Consider the following 21,930-nt stretch of genomic DNA (forward strand, 5'->3'; position numbering starts at 1 on the left):
AGATGAAGCAATATGACTAATTCAATGGTCCTGTCTTTCTTCTGAAGTATGGAGGAAATCCAGTGTCTTGTGCTGTTGGTTTGGCTGTCCTGGATATCATTGAAAAGGAAGACCTCCAGGGAAATGCTATGAAAGTAGGAAATTACCTTATTGAGTTACTGAATAAGCTGAAGGCTAAGCACACTTTGATAGGCAATATTAGGTATGTTTATTATGAAGTTGTCTTCTAGTTATTTGTTTTTCCAAAATAGAAGCTTATATTTTACATTATAAATTTAAAATAAAGTATATAAAACTAAATCTAGAAAACACTGAGAAACAGAATGCAAAAATCATTCTTCTTTCAGAATACAGATATCATCACTGTTAACATTTGTGTGTATATCTTTCCTTTCATCCTGTTTCTTTTTTATAAATCTAGCATAATTTTAGCTCCCCCCCAAAATGAAATGAAGACATTTAAGGTAATTCTAAACAATCTATGCAAAATTATTTAAAATGTCCTCCTAGAAAGTTGGATATTTTTCAGATACATATGGATATCTACCATCATAAATATCCTGAGAAACTAAATGGCATGAAAAGGTTGTTTTAGGTCCTTTCCTTTTATAATTGAGAAAAAAAATCATGGAAAAACTGTTTCAAAAACTAGAATTAACCATGAACACTGGGTTGGTTAAAAATCAATAACAATTCCACTTCAAGGGTATCACATTAGCTTTAAACTAAACTGAATTTTGGGGACAGTGTTAATTTTTTGTGACAGTGCAGTGTTCTCTAGAATGTGTGACATGTTTTTCTTCCCCACCTTCCCAGGGGCATCGGCCTTTTTATCGGGATTGACTTAGTGAAGGACCATGAGGAAAGAACCCCGGCCACAGCAGAAGCCCAGCATGTCATCTACAAGTAAATTCACCTCCACATCTTTTGGTACCTTGGCCCACTTGAAAGCTTGTTTCACTTACTCTTAGCTCTCCAAAAAAGGAAAATTTAAGACACATGCAGTTTATAAATGTGGGCTTCGTGAATGCAGAGTATATGTCTGCACTGTGTTCCCATGGTCCTTAAGCAATCTTTAGCTGTCATTCATATACACTCACACATATTTTCTACACTAATTAGGATGAAAGAAAAACGAGTACTGCTCAGTGTTGATGGACCTCATAGAAATGTGCTTAAAATAAAACCACCCATGTGCTTCACTGAAGAAAATGCAAAGTTTATGGTGGACCAACTCGATGGGACTTTAACAGGTGGGTACACAGATATTTAAGATGTCTCCTGGCCTCCTCCTCAAAACTCACTGCCTCCCCACAGCCTCAGCCTCGGCCATCCATGACCGTGAGCATCTTGTGTCCATGATGGAAGTGAGGGAGGACAAATGTATCACTTCCCATTTAGAACTAGAAACAGCTGAAAAATAACAACTGCATAGGCTCTTAGTTAAATCAAAATTTTCAGTTTATACTCACACAACTTCAAATCTAAGTTTTGACTGAAATAGCACACTTCTATTTTTATTATTTATATATTTTTACTTTAAATAACTAGGATATTAGCCAGGCACTGTGGCATATGCCTATAATCTCAACTACTTGGGGAGGCTCAGACAGGAAAATTCTAAGTTCAAAACCAGCCTGGGTAACTTAGACCATATCTCAAAATTAAAAATACAAAAGGTTGGAGATGTAGCTCAGTGGTAGAATTCCCCTGGGTTCAATCTCCAGTCACATACACACGAAGGGGAAGGTGAAGGAGAAGGATTTTAAAACTGAATGTCTTCATTACATCATGTACTACAAATACCACAGCATATAGTTTTCAGCACAGTACCATTAAAACACCTAAAACATTTTAATAAAAATTATAGTCTACAGGTTAGCAATTTTTATTACATGCCGAATTGTTTGACTTTGTGTGTTTAAGGTTTAATTTTTTCTTTTCATTGAAATAATATTTGAAATATTTGTTAAAATATCTTGGTTTATTCCAACTTAATTTTTTTACTTTTGTTTATCATTCAGAATTATAGCCTATCATGGGAATTTGTCTTTATTTACTCATATTATGCTATTAGGGAAATTTGTTTTTCTGTTATGAACATAAATTGGGTTAGAAAGTAAAAGCCCTGGGGCTGAGGTTGTGGCTCAGTGGTAGAGTGCTCAACTAGCATGCATAAGACCACAAAACAATAAAATAAAGATATTGTGTCTACCTAAAACTAAAAAATAAATATTAAAAAAAAGAAAGTAAATAAGCACTGTAAATCCATGTTGAATATCATAAAGCACTATTGAAAAGTTCATTCATTTCTGTTGTTGCTTTTAGTTATATTTTTAAGATTCAACTTCCTGCTTACTTCTCACCTTTCAGGGTTAGAATAAGGCTGAGAATCCAGGAATCAATATAGCATATGAAATCGATAATTAATGTTTGGAAACTTGAGAGGTAGCCTGTTCACAATAGGATAACTGTCTGGACTCAGAAACTGTGCTCACACCCAAACATAGCAAGCATTCCTTAGGAGCCTGTGTGTCCTCAGTCCCCCTAGCACCCCTGGAAGAAAGGACATAGGTTGGGAAAGCAGAAGCCAACTCAGGGCTTGAGTATCATTTGCAGTGGGACAGAAAAAAAAATTGTTCTAATAAAAATTTTAAGCCAGAAGTTTTAATAGTGAGATATATATATATATATATATATATATATATATATATATAAAATTTATTTGGTATCACGGATCAAACCTAAGGGTGCTTAACCACTGGGTAACATCCCCAGCCCTTTTAATTTTTTTATTTTGAGACAGGTTCTCACCAGGTTGCTTACAGCCTTGCTAAATTGCCAAGGCTGGCTTTGAGCCTGCAATCTTCCTGCCTCAGACTCCTGAGCCATTTGGAATACAGGCATGCACTACCATGCCTGGTAGTAGTGACACTTTTTAAAACACACTTGCCTCTGCATTCTTTAGAATAAAGATATTCTGATGGACACCAAAAGTTGGGGGTTTTTTTAAGGATTTTTCTGTTATCTGTCTTTTCCATGATATCTTCCTCGATGTAGCTATAGAAGAAGCCATGCAAGCCAAAACTCAAAGTGTGGTCTCTGAGAATACCCTGTGCAGAACAAAGGTAAGAGTTGGCTACTTTATTTGTAGGGGAAAAGTGGAAAGCTTTGGGAATTTAAGAAAAAAAAATTGCAAAACTTAAAATGACTTGTATAGTGGCTATTAGAAGAAAACAAGCCCAGGCTAGGATTGGCTTGTTGTTGCAAATTTGAGTGCACAATTAAATTTCCAAAGTCTATATCACAGTATTTGAGAGAAATAAAGCAAAAGATCCATTCTTACAGGATCATTTCTATAACACACACACACACACACACACACACACACACACACACACACACACACACGAATATCCTCTGCCTGCAAAGAGAGCTTTTTCAAAATATATAGAGAGATGGTAATAAATGACCTAAGCTGCATAACCGCCTCTGGTTCCCACGCATTGCTCTTTACCATCAGCAGAGGCGTTTGTAGTGTGGCTCCACAGTGCCAGAGCTTGGTTCTGAAATGAACTGAAGTGGAAGCTTCTAAACGCAGCCGGGGAATCATCTGGCACTAAGTGGCCTAGTTTCTGCATTTGATGTGTTTCTAGCACAGGGGCCTTTCCATTCTCTTCCCAAGCTGCCCAGGGTGTGAGAAAGAGCACCCTGGGTTAGGAAACAAAAAGGCAAAAACTCGAGAGGTTTTGTTGCATAACTTGTTATTTGTTTGTGGCTTAGATGCGTGAAGGAACACTCAGTGCCCAGAGGCCGCCCGCACATCCAGTGCAGTCAACAGTCTTTTCCATGATGAAAAACACTGGGCTGTTTGAGTGAGAGCAAATGATTTGCTAATGGGAATGTTTCTGTCTCTTCACTCAACACAGGAATATAGGAATCCATTTTTATATGAAGTTCAAGAGCAGTTTTTCAAGTCGGGGATAGAATCATAGCTGCAAAAACACATTGACCCAGCACTGAAAAGCATCCTGCAAAAACAAAAGTTCACCACAGGAAATCCCTTTCCAGAGTTAGCAAAATCAACCCACATGTATGAAATTTTGACTTAAGAGTCCCAGATCTTATGTTGCCATCACATTTCAAATGTCTACTAAAGATACTAATAAGGGAGTTAGAGAGGAACAATCAATATTGCTTTGTCTTGTTCTTTTTTCCCTGGGGTTTGTGTGTGTTCATCTGCGAAGTAGGTCTTGCAAAGGTTGGGCTGGTGCAGTGGTGAGAGTTTTGTGTGTCTGTCTTGCAGATGCACAAGGACGCACATGTGGAATTGCTCAGTGACAGCATCAATGACCCCACAGAAAATCCCAGCAGAAAGAGAAATGGAATGTGCACAAATCAGCATTCACTGCTCAGTAAAAGGCTCAAGACATGAGAGATTAGCATTATGAAGTCATCATTTTCCAGAGTTGCAGAGAATGAATGGATACGTCTCATCTCTTTGTAGTTCTATTGTACTATCTACAAGTAGAGTTTTCATTCAGTTTAGATTTGTAAGGAAAAAGGTAAATGAGTAATAAGAATAAACCAAGTGCAATTAAACTAAGCCAAGATTACTAATTCATTCTCTAGCCTATTAATTCCTTACTTGAGATTTCTGAAGTTACTTAACTTGTTCTTCTAAATTTAAGTTTGGAAATACAAAACTAAGATGGCAGTTTTACCTCTCAGGTTTCAATGTTTGAAATTAAAGGACTGAATATAATAGATTCTTAACTTTGGAGACTTGTACATTAAATATGAATTCTATAATGGTTTAACATAAAAATATATTTATGGACTGTAATAAATAAAAGATGATGTACATTTAAAAATTTACTAGGAAAGTGTTTACCCTTCTTTTGCAGAGAATGTTAAAGGTTGGGGTGCCAAAAAATCAAAGTCATGTAGAAAAAAATCATATGCTGCAAATATTAAAATGTGAATGAATAATAACCTCTGGTGGGAGACTTAGTTAATCATCACCCTGTGGAGACAGGGAGGGGAACAAGAAGCATACACAAATGTTCATCTGAGTGTTTCTGGAACAGCAGTAGTAGCCAAAGCACAGCCTTTAGAGTCTGGAGACTTCAGCTCTGTCTACTAAAAAATTGTGTTACCTTGACCTTTTAACCCATCACCTTCCTCTATCACAAGTTTATCATCACATATACCCCCTTATCTACCCAAGTCGGAACATGTTATAGGCATACACACACACACCCTAGCTTGACCCGGATAAAATGAAGTGAGGAAACCCAGGACTTCAAGGGTTTCTTTGTTACATGATGGTCCCAGGAGACATTCACTAATGTACTGAACTGGAAGAAATTTGAATTTTAGAGTGGACTTTTCACATTATATCCTTACTGCCTTCCTAATAGCTATTCAACTTTGTGCTTTGTTTTTTTTTATTTCATAAAAAAGAGACGCTAACTTTGCTATGACTCTTTCCTGATAACAGAGGGAGATTGAGAGGAAAATTAATTGCAAAAAAAGCTTTCTTTTTTAGTACATCATAAAAATGCTATAAAAATGTCTTTCTCATTATTACCTTTTGGCTTCTAAAAATATTATCTGTGACTGTGGATTCTGGCAGGATAACACTGAGGTTGGCTCCCAGGAGCTGGTGAGGAGAAAGAATAGAGGTTTGCTTTGCTTCTGGAGGCAAGATCATTACAAGACAACCAGATCTTCCACAGCCCAGATCCACACTCGTGTGCATACATCTTGTTAGAAGCCTCAAACAGTTCCCATCTCCTTCGAGCACTAGAGCTGCTATTTGTGCTCAAGAGCAGGGCAACAAGAAAGCACATACTTGTGTTTTGAGTTTTCTGAGTGTAAAGCTAAGACCTTTCTCTGACAAACTCCTCTTCATTAGCTACAAAGTCAGCTTAAATAGTATGCAAATAAGTAACTCCCTCCTGAATGCGACAAACACTACCTGTGCATGGGGTCTCAGGTAGCTGCCTCATTTCTGTGGTTTTAAAATACAAGTTGGTGGCTGGGGTTGTGGCTTAGCGGTAGAGCGCTCGCCTAGCACATGTGAGATGCTGGGTTCGATCCTCAGCACCATGTAAAATAAATAAAATAAAGGTATTGTGTCCAACTATAACTAAAAAAAATATTTTAAAAAATACAGGTGATAATAGTTTGGGTCCTCTGGGATCCAAGATAGAGCCTCGGAGATATATGTTTAAATCCCAAGATGGAGTTGGAAGTACAGCTTCCTCTCTGAGCTCATCAGAATGGGGAGCTGAGCCACGCCCCACTGTGGCTGTGGCAGTATACCCCTGTACCCCTTGTGCTTCACAGATCCACTTATGCAGATGTTTCAGGAAGCAGTTTTCCAAGGTTTCTGTAGGTGTCTCTTCCTGAGAGAAAACTTAAAAGAGCAAGATTAGCAAGGCAAACTACAACTCCTGCCATTGCAAATACTTTCTGAGCCACAGCTAGCCTATCGTCTCCCTCTCTACTATCAGAATTCCAGTCACCCTTTGTTAACTTCTGAACATCCTCTTTCCTAAGGAGTCTGAGCCCCTGGTGACCATGCTGTTCTTGGGCCAGGGCTGCTATACCTGTCTATACACCGTTACAGATAGCCTAGGAGGACCCAGGAAAACCAGGGTGTATCCTCTGAGTCCCCCACATACCTTCCCTGCCCTACTGTGATCATCTTGCTGATTGAGGTCAGCTAACCCTGCCAATAATTGCTACTTCCAAGACACAAGAAACCCAAGGTGCCCAGGTGTCTACTGTAGTTTAACTGGACTCTTGCTTTGTCCCTTAGCAAAAAGGCACCTCTTTAGGGGACCAGGGCTTCCAACCCTGCAAAGCCCACTCTTGCAGGAATAGGAAGAAAAAAAATTCTCCAATGAGTCATTGAAGATGAAGGGGGCCACTAACGGCTTTCAGCTCTTGAATCCAGGATCCCATTTGGAACACAGTGCCATATGGAGATCTCTGATGCAACGTAGATACTGCATCCTGAAAGATGGCACCCCAGGCTTGCAGGGCATTACCTCTGAGATGGTGCCTCAGATCAGCATTACATTCCAAATCCATCAGGCTGGCTGCCTCTGAATGGTTTGAGTATGATATAACCAGTCAATCTCATGGTCGTGAGCCTGCTCCTGTACATTTTCTCCTTGGTCCCTCCTTTGGATATGTTTTTGGAATCCCATGCCTGTCGATCAGGTCCTCTGTAAAACCCTAGATTGTGGTGTTTGCTGAAGATCTACAAATTGCAAACACAAAGGAAAATTCAAACCCCCAAAAGGTGTCTATTCGTAGGGGAGCAAACCACTGAACTTTCCAGGATGGAAGGGGATTAATGTAGTCAGCTGGCTGCTAAGTGGCTGATTGGCCTCCCCAAGGAATAGTGCCAGTACTGGTCTCAGTTGTAGGCAGTGGGTGGGGGCAATAGCAGAATCTGTCTTGACAAGTGGGAGCCCATGCCATTGGCCCACATACTGCCTTCATCTGTGCCACTGTGTGTACTCTGCTCATGAGCCCATTATGCTCGTTGTGTGGTGACTGAAGACAAGAGCCAGCAAACATCATCCAGCCAACTCATTTTGTGTACTTGATGGCTCAGTACTTTTCTGTGGTGGATGCTTTTTGGTGGACATAAACATGTGATACAAAAGTCTTAATATGTGGTGTTTACTCCATAAAACTACTCATATGCCTGTGCCCTCCTCTGTCTTTTAACTATTCTTTGTCTCAGATTTTTAGTACTTCCAGGCTCCTGGTAACTAATCAGACCATTAACCACTGTCATCTCACACACACACACACATAAACCACTTCTCCTTCTACACAAGGTGGATGGCCAGGTATGCCACTCAAAGCTCTGTCATCAGGAAGAGTCTCGATTGCCATTCCTTCAAAGCCACCATTGAGTGTGGCTGCAAAGCAACCATAATCCATTTTACTTTGACTCTTCATAGGGTTTATCTCCACCCCCTTGAGCACATGTCTTCTCAAGGCCTCCAGCATACTCCCTCCTCCTGCTTACATCTCCTGAGTCAGCACTGTGCCATCCATGCAGTGGAGCACCGCCATGTTGAGTTCCATAGGAATACAGACTGCTTCTGCTGAGCCTAAAAATAAGCAAATTCTCCAGATTAATAGCCACATATCATGTACCTAAGACCTGACTAATCCTAGCCACAACATCATGTCTGACACTACAGATATATTGAGGTGCCTGCTTGGCTACGTTTGCAATAATATAGTATTCTGCAATTGTCATCTACTTTCTGTGCCATATTGGCAATTTAAAAAGTTAAAATAGGAAGTTTAGATTACTATTCTTTAGATTCTTAAGAGTGGTCCTAATTCCACCATCAACCTAGAATGTGATATTGTCTTTATCTTCTTGGTTGAGCGGGACACCACGTGCGTGAAGGGGAAATGTCTACCTGGTCTTCGCTATGATGTCACTTTCTCCACAGGCCAAGAACTTCTTGGTCAGTGCAAAAATTTAGCATTATTTATTTCCTTCCCATTAGGCATAATGGAATGGTTACTGTGTAGTGATTTGTATTCCGTATTTTCTTTATGGGAAGGTCTTGAATTACAAATTCAACTGTTTTCTCTCGCTTGCTGCATTTTGGTCAGAGAACATTCTCTATATGTTATCATTCTTTGAAGTTTGTTGAGATTTCCTTATGGCCCCACATATGGTCAAACATGTACTTGAAAGGATATGAATTCTATGATGTTCTATGTGTGTTATTTAGTCAAATTTTTGATCATGTTCAAATTTTCTATATCTTTATTAGAATGTTTGCTTGTTCTATCAGTTAAAGGGAGATGTGTATAAAAATATACATGCTTTGTTTCTTTATAGTTTTGTGTTTCACTTTATATAATCTAGAGATATTACTTTATGTGTACAAACATATAATTGTTGAATATTCATTCTTAGGAAAGAGTTTTTCTTTCTATTCTTCTGACTTTCTACTCTTTCCAACTTTGCCACATCCATAAGTTAGTATACAGAGTTGTAGTTTTTATTCCATCAGACAACCTTTGTCTTTTAATTCAAGTATTTCTACTTAATATAATTCTGACATATGAGGATTTTAAAATATTTTCTTAATGACCATTTGTTTTATTTATTTCTTTCCCCTTTCTCTTTCCTTTCTTGTTGTCTTTGGATATGCTTGAGCATTTTTAAATATTCTATATGCTCTTCATCCCACCATGAACTTAGCAGACATGCAACATTCTTAAGAGTTATCCTAGAAATTATAGCATATGTCATTATCTCATAAAAATCCAATATTGACAGAGATTTTTTATCCTCTTCCTGGTCAATGCAAAAACTTTAAGAATATTTTTACTTCATTTATCACAACCTAACTGGAATGTTATTGTTGTTCTATCTATCTTAGTGTCATTTTATATAATCAGTGTTAGACTTGAATATATTATAATTGTTTTACATTTTCTTTACTTTTAATTGTTCTTCATTTCTTCCTTTTCTCTTAAAGAACATCCTTTCAGTATTCCCTCTGGTATGGGTCTGTGACTCAGCTTCTTGTTTGACAGATGGATAAACTGAAGGCTACAGATGTTAAGAGACAGAATAAGGTGCCCCACATCCTCAGTAGCAAAGCCAGGGCTGGCACCCAACAACTGTAGCTTCTTGCCAGTGCCTTTTCCTCTACAGCCTTTAAAAACATCAAAATCAGAAGCATTAAAAGTAATCAATTGGTATGGATGGTCAACTTTGCTAATGAAATGCTATAAACCCAGTTATTTTGATGAATTGGCTTTCAACTACTAGCAAGCATAAGGCAAAACACGGTTTATCAATCAGTGACAGACACAAAAATATTAATTAAGAAAACTCACCCAAGTGATACAGTATCAAATACATAATAATTCTACTGGGTAATATTGACGTGGACATAATGAAACATTGGCCACCAACTGCTGACCTGTGCTTCCTTTATCAATAGCAATATCTTTTGTGAAGTGAAATAAATAGCTACCCCATTAGAAATCCAGAGCTCATTTTCTGTCCCCTGAAGAGAAGAAAATAGCCATAAGAGCACAGGATTTAGAGTGGAAATGGGACTGTGAGAGCAGAAAGTACAGATTTAGAAAACAGAGAGCTATGGTCCTCTAACAAGCCTTCTTCAGAACACCTTGAGGAGTCCCATGACATGCCTCACAAAATAGCTTATGTTTTTGGTGTGAAAAAAAAATTTTAAAGAATGAAGGATACTCATTTCTTTCAAATGCTTAATAATTTGCTCTTTTAGTATCTCATAAATATTACCCTGTAGTATTCCCAAAATTCCTAAGATATCTTGGAATTTCCAGTTTTATTTTCCTTTATGATTACTTTTCTAGAAACATCAAGGGGGAAATTGAAGGACTCAATAATGTGAACTTTCAGTCTGCAGAGTCAGTCTAGCTAGAGCCACTGCTGAATGCCCAATTCGCTAATAGCAGAGACCAACACTGAATGGCATCATCCCCAGGAGATCAGCCAGACCCCTGGTAGCAGGCTGATAAAGTTGTACTGGTTTATTCATACAAGGCTAGTGCTATGTTTTTATTGGAGGAGACAGTTACTCTGACTATGAATTTTCCTTTCCTGCCTGTGACACTTCTACCAAAACTATCATTCATGGATCTATAGAATAACATACATAGCCCTGATATCTCATTCTGCAGTATTTCTGATCAAGGATTTTCTTTCAAAGCAAATGAAGGGCACATGTTCACAGAATTCACCAGTCTTCCCATGTTCTCCATCATGCTGAAAAAAAAAAACTAGCTTGCATGAATGATGCAATGACCTTTTGAAGACTCAGTTATGGCATCAACTAGATTGAAACAGCTTTCAAGATTGGAGAAACATCCCCCAGATTCAGCATGTGATCTAAACCAGCGGCCACATGGTGCTATTCTCACATAGCCAGAATTCACAGGAGTGTTATCAAGGAGGTTGTGGGAGGGGAGGTGGAAATGAAGTGCCTCCTCTATTAATCCCAGGAATCCGTTAGAAAAACTTTTGCATCCTCTGTCTCTGCAACTTTGGACTCTACTGATCTAGAAATCTTTGTTCCAAAGGAATAATTCTGGAGAGCGCAACAGTGATTCCCCTGAACTAGAAGTTGAGACTGTTACCAGGAGTCTCATGCCATTGAATCAATCAGCAAAGGAGGTGGTTACTTTAACTCATTGTGATGATTGATTTTGATCCTTAAGGGAAAATGGTGTTTCTAGTATACAATGGAGGTAAAGAAAAGTACAGCTGGAAAGCAAAAGAAAGATAACATCGACTAAAGAGGTTTTTCAAAGAGAGGGAAGGAGGGGGACACATTATCCTCCTCTGGAGAAAGCTATACAGTGGTTTGGGCTGTATGTGGTATAGGATGTGAGACAGAAACGTGGACTGAATTTGTTATAGATGTGCCTAGGACGAGAGGAGAACTGTGGGGCTTTGCCTAGGCTGAACAGTTTCTGAGCACTCTTTTCCTACCTGCTTTTGGATGGGGTGGGCCACAGGAGTGATTCTGATGTGAGGTTTTCAGGGAGGAGGTGAAACAGTAGTTACTTTCTAGCCAACTTTATTGCTGATCTGCTGACTCGCCTCCTTGGTGTGAGGCAGTGGCTCCACTTTCCCCCTTCGCAACTATGTCTTCTAGACTTGAGGTATTTGTGTTAAGCTCCATAACAAAAGGCACAGTGTATGCAGGATATCCACACCACTAGGGTCAGAGGCAACAAAAACCCACATGAGTTTCAGTCTTTCCCCACAGGCTGCAATGTATGCTTTGAATTCCAGCTTCCTCTTACTGTACCTACCTCACATCCATGTTTACTGTCTGAAAACTGTACTGCTTTACAGAGATGATAAAGATTATATATATATATATATATATTAATAACCTAGAGGCTGTTTTTATTATTGGATTCTGACTGATACATGATGCAAAGTATTCTCTTTCATGAATAGAATTATCTGAAAATTAACAGCCAAGTCACAGAAAAGTCTCCAAACACTAGGAAGTTAAACAATATTATTTTAAATCATTGGTCAAATGGAATTCTCATGGGACACTAGAAATGGTAAATCTCAAATATCAAATATACCAAATTTTTAAGTAAAATTTTATTTTTATGACACAACTGTTTGATGTTTTGACACATATATAGTGGTGCAATGTTCAAATCAGGCTAAATATCTACCTTCTCAAATGTTTATCATTTCTTTAAGCCAGCAGAGAGTCCCTGTACCATCCCATCAGGTTCTCTGGAACCTGCCACCTGGAACCTGCCTTAAGGAAAGGGGCTTGACTTTCCTGAGTCAAACAATTGGCTGCAGACCAAGTCTGGGGGGTATTTCTAGATATTTCTGGACAGGCAGCTCTCCCAGGCAGAAGACTATGCTCTAGAATTGGTATTTGGTTTTCTTTAAAACTTTCAGAATTCTTTATTTGAAAGTTTATTTGCAAACCCAGTGCTAGGGATAAAGCCAAAAATGCTCTACCACTGAGCTACATACATCTCCAGCCATTTTTATCTTTTATTTTAAGCAGGATCTCACTAAATCGCCTATGCTGGCCTTGAACTTGTGATCATCCTGTCTTAGCCTCCCAAGTATCTGGGATTACAGACATGTGCCACCAATCTTAGTATCTTCTAACTTCTTGAAATACATAGAATGTTATTGTTATCTACTCTATGTACAACAGCACACCAGAACTCTTAATCTTATCTAACCATAGTTCAATACCCATTAATCAATCTTGCCCCATCCACTGATTATTTGTGGATTGGAAGAATCATTATTTGGGGGATGGGGACAACTTGGAATTGAACTCAGGGGCACTCAACCACTGAGCCACATCCCCAGCCCTATTTTGTATTTTATTTAGAGACAGGGTCTCACTGAGTTGCTTAGTGCCTCGCTGTTGCTGAGGCTGGCTTTGAACTCACAATCCTTCTGTCTCAGCCTCCCTAGCCGCTGTTATTACAGGCATATACCACAGAGCCCAGCAAGAATCAATATCTTTAAAATGTTCATAGTACCCCAAACCATGAACAGATTCAGTGTAATCTCTATAAAAATACCAATGACAATCTTCAATCCTAAAATTTCATCAATGTTTTATAAATTTTCATTGTAGATATCTTTTACCTCTTTGGTTAGATTTTTAGGTTTTGTTTGTTTGTTGTAGCATTGTAAATAAAAATGCTTTCTTGGTTTCTATTTCGGATAATTTCCTTTTGATACATAGCAATTCTACTGACTTCTGTCTGTTGGTTTTATATCCTAGAACTTTGCTACATTTATTAGTTTTAATAGTTTCTCCAAACACTATTGGTAACATCATTGGGGTTTTTTTATATATAAGATCATATCACCTGCAAACATTTGACAATTTGACTTCCTTTTTTTTTGAGTTTAGATGTCCTCTATTTCTTTCTTTAGCCTGATGTTTCTGACCAGAACTTCTCAGACTATGTTGAATAAAAGTGGTAAAAGTGGGCGTCCTAATTTTATTCCTGAGAAAACTTTCATCTTTTCCCCATTATGTTAGCTCTTGTCTAATTACATATGGCCTTTATTTTGCTGAGGTGCCGTCATCTATACCTAATTTGTTCAATGTTTCTATCATGAAGGGATGTTGCATTTTTTCAAATGCCTTTTCTGGCATCTGTTGAGATGATCATATGGTTTCTGACATTCATTTTGTGGGTATGGCACATCATGTTTACTGATTTCTATATATGTTGCACCTCCTTGACTCCCTGGGATGAATTCCACATCATCAGGAATAATCTTTTAATGTGCTTTTGGATTAGATTTGCTAGATTTTTGCTGAGGATTTCTGCATCTGTTTATGGAGGATGTCGGCCTGCTGTTTTGTTTGTTGCATTCTTATCTGGTTTTGGTATACAGTAATTCTGGCCTTGCTGAATGTGTTTGGAAGAATTTCCTCTTCAATTTGAAATAGCTTAAGAAGAATTGGTATTTGTTTTTCTTTAAATGTGTGGTATAACTTGGCAGTGCAGTCATCTGGTCCTGGGCTTTTCCCTGATAGAAGAGTTTTTACTACTGATTCGCTCTCATTACTTGCTATTGGTCTAATCAGGTTTTCTTCTTTTTTCATGATTGTTTTGGTAAGGAGTCTGTATCCAGGGATTGTCTATTTCTTCTACGTTATCAAATTGTTGGCCAATAGTTGATCATAATAATCTAAGGATCCTATTTCTTTAGCAACAGTTGTAATCTTTTCCCTTTTTCATCTCTGACTTTGTGTCTATTGTTTCTAAGTCGAGTTAAAGGTCTAGAAACATTTTCGTTTATATTTTTGAAGGAACAGCTCTTCCTTTTATTGATCTTTCTTATTTTTTGGTATCTTTCATGTATTTCTGATCTGATGTGTTTTCTTCTTCTTTTTAAAATCCTTTTTGTTTCTTATTACATACTTACTTTCTTTGTGTTCTGATCTTTATTATACCAAGTTTTTAATGCAGCCCTTAGCACTTGGAGTACATTAATATATTCTCTATTAATTGAAGGATAGGTTAGGTCAGGTTCCTTAGAAGCAAAGCCTAAGACAGGAATTCTTGTGCAAGAATTTATTGGGGATGAGGAAGAAGTTGTTAGGAGAAAGAAAGGGGAAAAGAAAAGAGTGAAGGCAAAGGAGCCTACAGAGAGTCCCTGCAGCATCCCACCAGGTTCTCTGGAACCTACCACATGTAACCTGCCTTGAGTCAAGCAACTGGCTACAGACCAAGTCCAGGGGCTGTTTCTAGATATTTCTGGATAGGCAGCTCTCTCAGGCAGAAGACCATGCTCTAGAGAAAGGGGCAGCTGTGAGCCACTACCAGCCAACCCCCAGAAACTGGAGGTTGGATACACCAGTGTGACAGAGGAGGGGTGATAGAACACCAACAGCATCCATCAAAAATGCTTTCTTTTTTTCAGATACAGAAGAGATTTTAAATAACATTTATTTGCTTTGAGACCTCCAACACATTTCAAGACAGAGGCATGTGCCTGAGCATAGAAAGAGCATTTAAAAACATCGTTTCCTTTCATTATCAGAAAAACAAATTCTAAAAGCCAAATTCTAAAGGTTCCTAGCAGTTAGAGAATATTTATGGAGTGGGAACCACAAGAAACCTCTCTTTTCATTAGACACAAATCTTGTCTTTAGCTAGGAATAGTAAGGGGCGCTTAAGTTAAGGCTTGCCCTGTGGCGTCCATGTGCATGTTCAAGCCAAGCGAACCCAGGGAAGCAGGAGCGCAGGGCAGGGATCCTTGTGGTCCCTTGTGTTCTCAGAGCATAAGTACATAGGCTCAGGGTCAGAGGTCACAGCAGGATCTGCTTAACCAGGGGATAGCTGGTGTTCACTTTCAGCTCTGCCACTTGGATTGCCATGATTTCAGTGACTCATTTGCTTTTTGGAATATGTTTCTTTATCTCTGGAGTAAGGATAGTAACACCTGGGCTAGCTACCTCTGCAAGAAGAACTTTGACTCTTTACCTTTGCCTACAGATATCCATGTCCGACGGGTACCTAAAAACAGTATTAAGGATTCGGCATCTCTGCCTCCATTTTGCATCTGTCTCCTTTGCTCTGAGTGTCCTTGGATTCCAGGAATGATCAATAAATCTCTGGAGATGAATCAAAGCCCCCTGCTCCCAACAAGAGCAACTTTCTTATTGTAGACAAGGCCCCCTGATCCAGCCTGAGATAATGATGGACAGACCACACCTGATCAAGATCATCTGCTTTGGCAACTGTGAAAAGCTTCCAGCTGTGCAAACCCTCACCTTGACCCTCATTCCCTTTCTGTAAAACCTCAAAGTCATTATTAGCCCTCAAAGCTAGGACTAAAGACATGGGTCCCCTTGTCCTCCCTTCCCAGTATAGCTACACAGATTATAGTTCTTCTCATGCTTTTCAACATTACCTTTTCTGTTTGGTTTTTGGAGCAGGTGGCCAGCCCTGATTTGATGGGTCCCCAAAGTCAGGCCTCTGGTCCAGAACTGGGGCAGCACCTCTTAGGTGGTCCTGAGAAGATGAGACAACACATACGGAAGTGCTTAGGAACCATGGCGATACTAACCTGTGCTCTCAGGACCAACTTCAAAACCACAACACTTCAGATCCAGATGCTGAACAACAGCCTATTCCTCTCCTAAAGATCAAGGCAGCAGAAATAACCAAGGGAACACAAAAGCTAATGTGACACATCCTCACTGAGGGTGCTTAGAGCTTGATGGCTGAAAGTAGGGAAGGTGGGTCTGGGAAAGAGGCAGCCCAGCTTGGCCATGAAAGAAAACAGGGAAGGAGATTTGGGGGCTTTGCTGTGGTTCCACCCTTGCCATTGCCGCCACACACAGTGTCTCCAGACCTCAGGTTCAAGTGTCCCCAGGAGAAAAATGAGTGTTAAAAGTCCATGGTTGAAATGTAGATGAGGATGCAGCAATCCCAGGTTCTTGCTTTCTCACCCCTCCTCCTCCAAGCCATGAATCAAAATGGAAAGTCCCTCCTAAGGCTACTTCTCCCTGGGGTGGAAAATCTGGAGGAGTTTCTGTGCAGGGCAGGGAGCACCTACTATATTTCTGATGCCTGATGCTCTTCCACCACCCACACCCCATTCCCAGAGTTCGAGGGTTCTGAACTTCCCCAATCCATTGCCCTCGCCAATAATCCAAGGTGTGATCACAGTGGCAGATTAAAAGAGTAAAACACCAGCATTTGCAAAATGAAAACAAGGCAATAGATTACAAATCTCAAAGTGCCTAAATATTAGCAGAGATGGACTAAGAACTTAATGTTAACATGTTAAAGGAGAAAAGAGAAGATACAGAGAGGCAAGAAGAAGAAAATGAATATTAAATACATTAAATAGAAATATTTTTTAACTAAAAAAATGAAAGTTGAAATAAAACAATGGCTAATAAAGCAGGAATCAAAATTACTTGGAAGACTTGCTAAAACAAATTGCTAGACCCTGCCTTCAGAGTTTCTGATTGGTAGGTCTTAGGTGGGTTCCTAGGAATCTGCATTTCTAACAAGTTGCCAGGCATTACTGGGGCTGCTGGTCAACTGATCCCACTTGAAGAACTTCTGAATTGATGAAGAGTGGGACACATAGTGGACATATGGGACATATGAGACATATGGGACATACTGAAGGACAGATCAGCAAATTAGAAAATCAGACTGAGAAACCGGCTCATTACAAGGAAAATAACAATATAAAATAATGGTTCTTACTTTAAGTTATACAAGAGTCATCTGGAGAGCTTGTTGATCAGTTTCTTGGCCTTTAATTCCAGAGATTGATTCATTAGATTGCGTAAAGGAACATGAGTCTTCATTTCTAACAAGCTTACAAGTGATGCTAGTGCTGCTAGTGCAAGGACCATGTTTTGAGAACCTCGAATAGGTAAACAAGGCTCAGTAACAAGAAGGACACACCTAGATGGGAGCCAGGCAATAGAAACCCCAAACAGAAATTAAAATGAATTTGAGCCAGACATGGTGATGCATGCCTGTAATTCCAATGATTCTGGAGGCGTAGGCAGAAGAATTGCAAGTTCAAGGCCAGCCTGGGCAATCTAGAAAGACCATGCCTCAAAATTAAAAATAAAAATAAATTAAAATTAAAGAACTGGGGATATATAGTCAGTAGTTTTAATCCTTAATGCCTCTCCCCACCAAAAAAGGAGAAGTTGAAGAAATAAAGAAGGTAAAGTTTCAAGAATTAAAGGGGAACAAAAGATCTTAGGATGAAGAGCTTTATGGAAGTCGAACATGGAGAACAGGACTTTTAAAAAGCCACTCAAATATCTATATATCTGTAGAGAGAATTAAAAAATACTCTGGACAGAACAGATCACATATTAAAATTAAAATCAGAGTGACACCAAATTTGTTCAACAGCAACACAAGAAGCAAGACAATAATGAAACAATATTGTCAGTTTTGAAGGAGGGCTGAGGCTGTGGCTCAGCAGTAGCACACTTGCCTGGTATGTGTGAGGCACTGGGTTCAATTCTCAGCACCACGTATAAATAAATAAAGGTTTATAAACAACTAATTTTTTTTAAAAAAAGAGATAAACTTTCATTATCATCTGAAAAAAAAAGTTTTGAAGGAAATGCATGTTGAATTTATACCAAGGCAAACTGACATTCAAATATGTGGGCATCACGAAAAGAAACATTCTCAAGAATATGTGAACTTCAGCTGGTTTGTGTGCACAAAGAACCATTTTGAAGATAGTTTTAAATAAAGTATTTAAATAACAAGAAAGAAGAGTATAACTTAGCAAGACCTTATCTCAAAATAAAAATTAAAAAGGGGTGGGGATGTACTTCAGTGGTAGAATACCTCTGACTTCAATTCCCAATACCACAAAAATAAAGAGGAAGCACATTATGGTGATGTGGCCACTTCAATGTTTGTAGCATCACAATTTACAATAGCCAAGGGCACCTATGGAACCAACCTAGATGCCCTTCAACAGATGAATGGATAAAAATATTGTGGTATATTAATCAGCCATAAAAAAGAATAAAATTACGGCGTTTGCCAGTAAATGGATGGAACTGGAGAATACCATGCTAAGTGAATAAACCAATCCCCCCAAAATCAAAGGCTGAATGTTGTCTCTGATATGTGGATGCTGACACATAATAAGTATGGAGGAGGGAAGAATAGAAGTTCATGGGATTAGACAAACGGGAATAAAGGAAAGGGAGGGGAGATGAGAATAGGAAAGACAATACAATGAATCAAACATAACTTTCAAATGTTCTTATATGAATACATGGTCAATGTAACGCCACATCATGTACAATCACAAGAATGAGAAGTTATACTCTATGTATGTACATTGTGTCAAACTCATTGAGAAATAGGGATCATTTGGTGACTAGAGCTCAGATTTTGTCATGACAGGAAGACAAAGAATGAGCTAGCATTTCATTAACACAATTTAATATTTGAAAATGTGAAGGAATAGGTAGGATGTAGATCTGCAGGGTCTTTCATAAGTTACTAGTGATGACATAAATTGAGGTAACTACCTCCCCCCAAAAGCAAATAGAAGGCAAAATAAAGTAACAATGACCCCAGGATTATAGTAATGTTTGGCATTGCCTATTTAAGCTGATATGTTAATCATAACTTTTTGTTTGTTTTGTTTTGTTGGGGTTTTTTTTTGTTTGTTTGTTTTGGGGGTCTTGTTTTTGAGACAGTATCTTAATAGTTTGCCCAGGCTGGCATTAAACTTGTGATCCTCCTGCCTCAGTCTCCCAAGTCACTGGTGTGTGCTACCACATCTGGCTTGTATACATATATATTAGTATTGACCCCGAGGGTACTTTACCACTGAGCCACATCCTCAGTCTTTTTTGTTTTTATTTTTTTATTTTGAGACAGGGTCTCACTAAGTTGTTGAGACTGGCCTCAAAACTGCAATCCTCCTTCCTCAGTCTCCCCAGCAACAGGATTACAGGCATATGCTACCATGCTTGGCTTTTTGTGGTCTATATTTTTGATGCTTTGATGTCTTAGGGTCTTGTTAGACCCCCAAAGAGGCTAGAAATTTCTAGAGATAGTAGGCAAATTGCCTGTGAAACTACCTTTCAGATGCAAGCCCATCAGTCCAGAGCCATACTTCAGACCTCCTTCATTGAGCCCTTATAATCCTAGCCATTCTCCATCTACCCTCCCCACCCCAGGGCCCAGTATCAGACAATCAGGAAAAGTCCCCACACCCCAGAGCCTACTGAAATTATTTAGACTAGCTGATCTTAAATATGCTCCCCTGCCTCTCCTGTCCTTACCATGGAAACCACAACAAAGCTCTGCCAGTGTTTCCAGCACTCCCACTTCCTCCTACACAATCCTGGTTTTACCTCATGTGGCCCTGGTGTCATACTGTGCCTTCAGCCTCTAGGGATCTGTGAGTATAAACAACATCTTCCTTTATATCAGTAATTTCCATGTCTGTGTGTCCTACCATATCAGACTAAGACAAATCCCAGGTCTTCTTAACACCGTTGAACATTCACATACCCTGAGAGCAGTTCCACTGCTCTCAGCATCAGAAACTATTGTAGTGTGCCAGGGGAGACATATGTAAGAATAGCCAATGCAGTGCTGTTCAAAACTGTAAAACCTGGAAACACCCAATTGTCCCCCATCACATGGTAGATTCTTAAACTATCACATATTCATAGAGTGGAATATGATGTAGCAGTAAAAAAAACTTTAAGCTGCAATGCTACACAATTTTGTAGAAATATTAATAAATTAAAAATAAGTTCAAAAGATTACATACTGCATGAGATCCCTGCTTAGAAAGTTAAAAACCAACGTGTGTATGAACATATGTGATTTTTTTTATATGGTACCAAGGATTAAACTCAGGGGTGCTTAACCATTGAGCCATGTCCCCAGCGCACTTCTTTTATTTTTTATTTGAGACAAGATCTTACTAAGTTGCTCAGGGCCTCGCTATGTTGCTGAGGTTGGCTTTGAATTTGTAATGCTTTTGCCTCAGCCCCTGGGATTACAGGCATGCACCACAGTGCCTGAAAATGCGTGATTTTTAAGAATACATTTAAATATTCCCCTCTCCAAAAAAAGTAAGCAGAAGCAAAACAGGGCAATGAGGAACATAGGGTTACTATGGGTAAGAGAAAATAGAAGAGTTAGCTGGAAAGTGCCATGTGTTTGAATGTCAGTGACTGTCAAGGTACAAGCTTCTGATTCAGATGTTGCATTCTCAAGTGTTTATTGTTACAATTAGCTATAATATTTAATAATATAACTAAATAAAAGACCATGTATGTATGAACCAATGAGAATATATTATGAACAAGGATTTCAATGGAATTATATATATATATAAAAACAAGGATTTAGATGCTGCTTTTGCTCAAAAGCACTTTTCACTTGACCCCTTAGGTGGAACAAGAAACCAACATTTGAATTTAAAATGCCTGGCCCTGTGGAGGATGTCGGATTTAATTGTTAATTTCAGCACTTCTGTACTCCTTAATCTCCAACCTCCTCAATAAAATGATTTGACCCCAGAAATAAATAAGTAAATAAATAAAATGTTAAACTACTACTGAATTTGTCTTTTCTAAATTAAATAAACTCAATGATTCCAGGCTTTCCTCATAGAAACCTATTTCCAAACATTGTCTTTTTTTCTTTTATCCAGGTTTATTGAAGCATAAATTATATACAGTAAAATTCACCCTCTTGAGGTCTACAGATTGATAACATATTTCATATTTGACAAACATATGAAAACTTGGGAAGAAAACAAAGCCCTTTTGTTCTGGTCTATGATCATTGTGTGTTTGACTTTAAGAACTATGGTTGTCAGGAGAATTCTAAGAGGCAAGGCTTCAAAGGAAAAGCAAAGACAATGTATGAATCCTCTACCTACCTGAGTGGTGCTCATGGAGCCTACACGCTGTCTTAGCTCAGACCACCATAACAAAATACCGCAGGCTGTGAGGCTTCACCAGCAGAAAGTAATTTTCTCACAGTTCTGGGGGCTAGAAGTCTGAGATGAGGCTTCCAACATGGTTTGGGGTACCAATGAAGGCTTTCATCCTGACTTGCAGATGGCCACTTTCTCGTTCTATGCTTATGCAGCAGAGAGAGAAAGACACAGCCAGGTCCCTGGCATCTCTTCTTATAAGGGCACTAAGCCCACCAGGTAGGCTCCAACCTTTCCACTTCATCTAGACCTAATTATTTCCCATCACATTAGGGGTTTTAGGGCTGTATCTGAACTTGAGGGTGGGGCTCAATTTAGTCCACAGCATAACCACAGAGTATATTTCTGGCTAATAGTTTGGA

At 38.9% G+C, this 21,930-nt stretch overlaps 1 protein-coding gene and 1 long non-coding RNA gene across 2 annotated transcripts in view; one reads left to right on the plus strand and one right to left on the minus strand.

The window, feature by feature from the left end:
• Positions 1–4,995, plus strand: part of Etnppl (ethanolamine-phosphate phospho-lyase) — an 18,451-nt gene extending 13,456 nt beyond the window's left edge. The window contains exons 9-13 of the mRNA XM_078021825.1: positions 48–202; positions 817–906; positions 1,123–1,253; positions 3,061–3,128; positions 4,307–4,995. Coding sequence (XP_077877951.1) covers positions 48–202; positions 817–906; positions 1,123–1,253; positions 3,061–3,128; positions 4,307–4,435 — 573 coding nt within the window. The 3' untranslated portion in view covers positions 4,436–4,995. The remainder of the gene's footprint in view (positions 1–47; positions 203–816; positions 907–1,122; positions 1,254–3,060; positions 3,129–4,306) is intronic.
• On the minus strand, positions 624–16,103 carry LOC144366878 (uncharacterized). Its single transcript, XR_013426029.1, has 2 exons — positions 16,001–16,103; positions 624–8,144 (listed from the first exon to the last, which is right to left on the minus strand). It is a non-coding gene; the product is annotated as an uncharacterized LOC144366878 (long non-coding RNA).
• Positions 16,104–21,930: the final 5,827 nt, after the last annotated feature.

This window comes from Ictidomys tridecemlineatus, chromosome 9 (assembly GCF_052094955.1).
Source record: "Ictidomys tridecemlineatus isolate mIctTri1 chromosome 9, mIctTri1.hap1, whole genome shotgun sequence".
Taxonomy (NCBI): domain Eukaryota; kingdom Metazoa; phylum Chordata; class Mammalia; order Rodentia; family Sciuridae; genus Ictidomys; species Ictidomys tridecemlineatus.